At 49.2% G+C, this 6,584-nt stretch overlaps 1 protein-coding gene across 1 annotated transcript in view; it reads right to left on the bottom strand.

Annotated features, from left to right (window-relative positions):
* Positions 1–618: 618 nt before the first annotated feature.
* IPO5 (importin 5) overlaps positions 619–6,584 on the bottom strand; it is a 43,984-nt gene continuing 38,018 nt past the window's right edge. The window contains exons 23-26 of the mRNA XM_049778635.1: positions 5,026–5,245; positions 4,539–4,767; positions 2,606–2,747; positions 619–2,026 (exon numbers count right to left, since the gene is read on the bottom strand). Of these exons, the coding sequence (XP_049634592.1) occupies positions 1,940–2,026; positions 2,606–2,747; positions 4,539–4,767; positions 5,026–5,245 (678 nt within the window). The 3' untranslated portion in view covers positions 619–1,939. The remainder of the gene's footprint in view (positions 2,027–2,605; positions 2,748–4,538; positions 4,768–5,025; positions 5,246–6,584) is intronic.

Genomic DNA, 6,584 nt, shown 5'->3' with positions numbered 1-6,584 from the left:
ACAGCCCAGAGCATCTCTTGGGGAGCCTTGGTGGCTGTGTCAGGGTGCACTGCCCAGTACACTGCCCATCACCCCTGGCGTGGAACCAGTGAGCAGATCCTTCTTACCTGGCCGAGTTTTGTACAGTGCTTTTGCAGACACCAGATTCTCCCAGGCACACAACCACCTTCTTTCCACTCAGTCTTGGAAACTGGGTGTGGGAGAGGTGTGTTTGATGTGATGGAATGGAAAATAAACTTTTCTGCATTACTGAAGTCGGTGTCGGAAGAATAGGATCTGATTTTCAGTTTCTGTGCTGCCAGAGAGAGCACTAAACTGATTTCCAGTCTTTTGCAGCTCTGAAGAATGAGAAAGGGTTTTTTGCATTTTTTTATCCAACAGAAACCAAACACAGAGTAACTTGCCTCCAAGTTCCAGTGTAGACAAACCACTAGTTGAATCTAGGCTGCTTCTGAGCTAGTGAAGCCATGTTGGAAACTGATGATGGAGTTGAAGTTTATTTATTTGCTATCCAGAAAAAAAAAATATTGCTTTGATCTAGTCTCTTTCTCTTTTCTTTTTTTAATTCATCTCAGGTTTAATTTTAAGAAAATAATGCAAATCACTTAAAAGAAAAAAAATCTTTTAATTTCTGATCTAGGCATAAAATTCATTCTTAGAGCAAGGGTAAATTGAGTACAAACTATAAAAAGATTAACACTGAAGTTTCAACAGAAATCTGTTTAAGATCCTTTAGAAAAAGTAAACAGCATTAACTGCTAGGTTAATACACAAAGGAAAAAAAAAAGACCACATTCCCACATTTTACGGAATCATTTTCAGCCAAAAATTTAGCCATAATACTTTTTTTACTTATAGTAAAATTGTTGTGTGGAGCTTCAGGGCATTACAATTTGCAATAAAAATACTCAAACCGAATTGCAACTCTAATTGAAACCACTAATTTAAAAACAAAACAAAACATAGCCAAACCCCCCAAAAACCTAACAACAAATTGAAATGGGCAAACCTCTAAAGGCTATAATGGTGAAGGTGCAGACTTGTGTCATTGCTTGGTTGAAAGGCGAGAGGGCCAAAGTACTGCTTCTGCCTTTGAATGGCCTCGGGAAGACACTTGGCGAGGGTGGAAATTCAGAGTGACAAACTATTCCTTTAGGAAAATATCCACTTACTCTTCTATGAAAAAAAAAAAAAAAAACCAAACCACATTCAAAGGATCCAAAAGGAGTGAATTTGTACACCAAGTTCTTTTAGCATTTTCAACGCTATTTATTGAGCGAATGAGACTATTGCCAGGACATGCCAAGGACATTCAAATCAGCGGTGGGAGGCTGAGTGGCCTCTGGCAGTCACTGCGCCTTTGGGAACATCCCACGGGACATTAGAGGGTGACATGGCCAGGCCGGGCACTTCTCTCCTCCACTCTGCGCGCCCCTGCTTGCCTCCCCGCAATCCATGGTCACATCTACTGGTTTGCTGGCTAGAAGGCCTCTGTCTGCCTGTCCGTCTCCCTCCTCGACATAAACACTCACACTCCGATCAACAGAACCGGTGCTACTAGTGTGTCCGTTTGTTGGATGGAAACGTGTCTAGTGAGAAAAAAAATACTGAGGGGTGGTGGGGTTCCCTTCGCCTCCACAGGGCTGGGTTATCCCAATAGAAAAATACTCTCCGGGGTCACGGCCGGGCTTGCTTGTGGCCAGGGTGGGCTGTTCTCCGGGGGGTTCCAGGGGATGCCAGCCGTCCATCCGCATCCACACCAGCGCCAACCCCAGCGTCGCACTTCCTTTGCTGGGGGAGTGGCCCCCACACAACACTACTGTTCTCTTCTGGCTCACAAACAAAAACAAAAGAAACCTAAACAAAAGGGTAAACGTTTATTTGGAGTTGGCTGGGTGGCGGCTGCAGCGTGGGCGGCGCTTGCTTGCTTCAAGGCCCTTCAGGCCGAGTTGAGCAGCTCCTGGATGGCCGCCTGCTGCTCAGGGCTGAGCTGCGCGATGCATTCAGTCCACAGTCCTCCGGAGGTCTGGGGGGGAAGAGGGAGGCCATGAGACGGGCTCAGCAACCCCAGCTCTATGGCCCTAATGATGCCATGGTGCCTCCTCTCGATGGAAAGGGGGCCCATCTTTTGGGAAATTGGCGGCTGCTCCAGGGCTAGTCCGTGAACTCAAACAGCACCCTCAGAGCAGCTCCCCTTTCGTTCTCAGGGTTCCTAGGCTCCGTTCGGTTACAGGGCACCAGCAGAGAAAACCACATGGGAAATGGCACATGAGGCAGAGGGCATCAGGGACTTCTGCCAGGCACCCCCATTTTCAAGAGCATGCGCGCTCTTCCCCCAAAGGGAAGATCCCAGATATCCCACACCCGAGATGAAGGTTTCTGTTCTGACCAATAGCGAGTCTATCTAGACAAGATAGTATGTGAGATATGAAATGAGGGAGAGGAAAGAAGGGAGAGAGAGAAGAACAGAAGGCGAGGGGGAAGAGAGAGAGAAAGAGAGAGAATAAACTAGAAAAATGAAATGAGCTTGTGCAAATCTGGTTCCCTCCTTGGAACAATCCAGAAGAACCCGAAGAAACGATGGCCCAGTGGCCGAGCAGCTCACCTGAACTTGACGAACCACGTTAGCCAGGCGTTTGGCACAAGGGTCTTCGTGCTTAATGGCCTCGTGCATCTCTCCCTCAGCGATGATACTGAATATTTTGGGCAGATTGGTATTGTTTGGGCCAAGAACGATCGGGTGATTGCTGGCGAGAGGAGAAAGCCGGGGTGAGGAGTCATCACTGGAGCTGTGGTCTCCCCACCCACCCGCTTCCCCAAACAGTAGCTGCCTCAGATTCTGTGAGAGGAAAAGGCTAGGCTCATCTCTCAGGGCTGGACACTATCTGGATCCCAGGGTTGTTTCATAAACAAACGACCATAAAAGCTGACTGAAGCGGAATTCCCGTCCTGGCCAGACATCCACCTTGACAAAGGGCTGCATCCACCAACAGACAGACTGACTGGGCCCTCCAGGGGCAAAAAGGCCAGGACTCTACTTCCAGCTCCTCGCTATGGGCAGCCTTCAAGCCTGGACTCAGGTGCCTGGAGGCATGAAGGAAGGGCTTCCACACACCACAGGAGAGGCCTGGCGGCACCCCCACACTGATCTGAAAGAACCATTTAACAATTCTGCACAGCCGGAGCTATTTAATAGGTAGAGATACTTGAATGAGCAAAGGGGCACACCAGACAACACATCTCTGACCCAACAGTGCCACAGGCCAATGTGACTGCAATTCTGAAGCAGTGTCCCCAATGCCGGGGACCCAGGCCGACTGCCCTAATGGCTAACTTTTCTCATTATACCAGAATCTTTGCTTTTGGAGGAGGGTAGCAGAAGGGGCACACTAGCATTGGATTTTTAAGCCGCTTGGGACTTACTCCCAGCTCTGTGCTCAGGAGACCACAGGGATGCTGGGGATTAAAACTGAGTTCCTACATGCCAGGCAAGTGCCCTGCCCACTGTCCTATCTAATGGGCCCCTGAATGTTTAATGCCGGACAGACTTTGTATGAGCCTCTGTCATCACAGTAGTCAGAAGTGTGAGGATAACCCCCAAAAAAGGGGAGGCAAAGAAACAGACCTGAGTAAAGACACCTAAAGATGTGTTGGTTTATAGCTTATAACTTGGTCCTACCCAAAATAAAGATCTCCACCCCCCTTCTTTTTATGGTTTTTAGGTCACACCTGGCAGCGCTCAGGGGTTACTCCTGGCTCTGTGCTCAGAAATCGCTCCTGCAGGCTTGGGGGACCATATGGGATGCCGGGATTCAAACCACCTTCCTTCTGCGTCTAAGGCAACGCCTTACCACTGTGCGATCTCTCTGGCCCCTGCTTTTTTTTTTAAATGTTAGTTTACAACCTGGTTTTACACAAAACAGATTTTTCTACTTAGTATGTCTCAAGCAAATCTGAGCTCAGGATGGGCCTTTGTCTCTCTCAGGATAGGTCATCGTCCTTACTCTCCCACCAGAGGATGGTATGCCTCATAAAACCTGCAGTCTCAGGGCCAGAGAGATAGCATGGAGGTAAGGCATTTGCCTTTCATGCTAGGAGGTCATCGGTTCAAATCCCGGAGTCCCATATGGTCGGTCCCCCGTGCCTGCCAGGAGCAATTTCTGAGCCTGGAGCCAGGAATAACCCGAGCACTGCCGGGTGTGACCCAAAAATCACCAAAAAACAAAAAACAAAAAAACCCTGCAGTCTCATGTCGTGTGCGTGTGTCTGTGTCCTCCCACCTCCCCACCCCCCGCTTGAGGAGCTAGAATACTGCTTAGCCATACGTATTTCACATACTCCCTTGGCTTGCCACACATATTTCTCTCCCCCCATCCCATCTCTCGGCCTGACGAGAGATGCCAATACAGGGGTGGCCAAGAGAGCGCCAGGAGGCAGAAGGATGCCTCACTGTTTCATTTGGATGCCTGGACACTTCTGGACCAAGGCCTCGGTGCCGGCACATGTGCAGTGATAATGCGGGATGCTGAGGGCCTCACCTCTCGATCAGGTCGCACAAATAGCTGAACGTCTGCACGGCCTCCTCTTTGTCTTCGTGCAGAGGCAGCCATGACAGCCAGTGGGGTAGGACCTCTTCGACGTTTACACAGTCAGGCTTGTACTTCATAATTTTCCCGACTGCTGAAATACAGTTTTCTGTAGCATTGACATTTTCTTTGGTCTTCGAATCAGTAGACTGAATAACTCTTACCAGCAGTGGAAGCGCTTCTACACAGGGGGAGAGGGAAAAAGAAAGGCCAGTTATGGTCCACATCTTCCAGAGAATCTCACAGCCAGTGATTTCCCTCTGGATGATGGTAAAGATGGTCAAGGGCCGGGAACTTCTCAGAGCAAGAGCAGACTGCGGGGATGGCCAAGGACACGGGCGCTCGCTCCCTGAAGAGCCGCCCAATTAAATAAAGCATTAAGGTGTTTGTAAACTAGGGGACTGTGCTCAAGGCCTTTCAGTCTGTCTCTCAACTGTACCTGTACAGAAAGGTCGGTAGCTCTCTCCGCCATACTGCGCCATGACACCCAGGCCATAGGCGGCTGCCTGCCGGACCTCAGGGCTGTTGTCGCACACATACTGGAGCATCGGCCGCAGGAAGTACTCGGCATATTTAAATGAAGACGGACTACAGTGCTCGATGACATCATCAAAGATGCAGAGTCCCCACTGTCTGTCTGGCCATGGTCTGTGTGGACACTGAGGGAGAAACATGGTCTTAACCACAGCAGGAAGCAAGCGGAGCACGGGATGGGAGCACAGCAAAGAACAATGTTCACTTGGGAAGTGGAGGATGTCGCAGTAGCCGCCACTCTCTGGGACAGATGGACCAACCTTGCAACAAGGACACTGAGCAGACCACATGCTACAGGCCTGGAGATGGGGGGTGGGGGTGGAGGGGGACTCTCAGAGGACCCCATGATCTTCAAGTCCCAGAAGGCCCTCACATGTGTAAAAAGTGACACAGAGTAACTGGCAAGGCCTGTTTTCCAGAAACATGGCAGAATACCAAGTTGTGACCTGCCATGACTGTTGCACCCTGCTGGAACAGAGGAAGTCTGAGCCCTGCAAGTGAGCCTTGAGCCTGAACACAGAGCCAGGAGTAAGCCTTGAGAGAAAAAAATTGTGGTACTATTGGACATGGACTTGGATGGAGGCCTTTGTCCTTAGGCTCAGGACCACATGGCTCCATCCTCCATTAACCGTTAGGTCAGGGGTCTTAAACTGCAGGGTGTGACCCAAAAACCACACACACACACACACACACAAATGTTTTAAAAAAGGGGAGTAATAACAGCTTAGCCCAACTAAAAGATCTAATTTCTAACCGCCTGCATCTAACTTTGTTTTGATTAAGTTATTTTCTTTATAATTTAATGTGGATAACTAACGTCCTTTGCTGTTTAATTTTTTTTTGTTTTGTTTTTTGTTTTTGGTTTTTTGGGCCATACCCGGCGGTGCTCAGGGGTTACTCCTGGCTGTCTACTCAGAAATAGCTCCTGGCAGGCATGGGGGACCATATGGGACACCGGGATTCGAACCAACCACCTTTGGTCCTGGATCGGCTGCTTGCAAGGCAAACGCCGCTGTGCTATCTCTCCGGGCCCCGCTGTTTGATTTTTTTTAAAACATCCCACGGTTGAGGTTGGCTTGCATACAACCGCCACCTAGACAGTGATTCGAACCCTGGCATCACACAGGCATTCCTGAGTACCACCACACCATTCGAAGAAAGGACTCAATGCTTGTCTTTTCTCTTTCGGGTTTATGCGTTAGTGAGTTAGTGATTGGTATTCACCTTGCTTTTTCCTTAAAAGATTTAGCTAAGCACATGAGGCTGGGGTGATGAGTGAGCTGCAACTCATAATTGGACTCACTGGGACTGGAGCAGTAACACAGCAGAGAGGGCACTTGCTCTGCATGTGACCAGCCCGGGTTTGATCACCAGCTTCCCATATGTCCTCCACTGCCAGAAGTCCCTAAGCATTGCCAGGTATGACCCCCCCCCAAAAAAAAAAGTTTTAGATGCAGGTAAGGT

The sequence above is a fragment of the Suncus etruscus genome, chromosome 8, assembly GCF_024139225.1.
Source record: "Suncus etruscus isolate mSunEtr1 chromosome 8, mSunEtr1.pri.cur, whole genome shotgun sequence".
Classification (NCBI taxonomy): domain Eukaryota; kingdom Metazoa; phylum Chordata; class Mammalia; order Eulipotyphla; family Soricidae; genus Suncus; species Suncus etruscus.
This window is presented reverse-complemented; position numbering and strand designations above follow the sequence as displayed.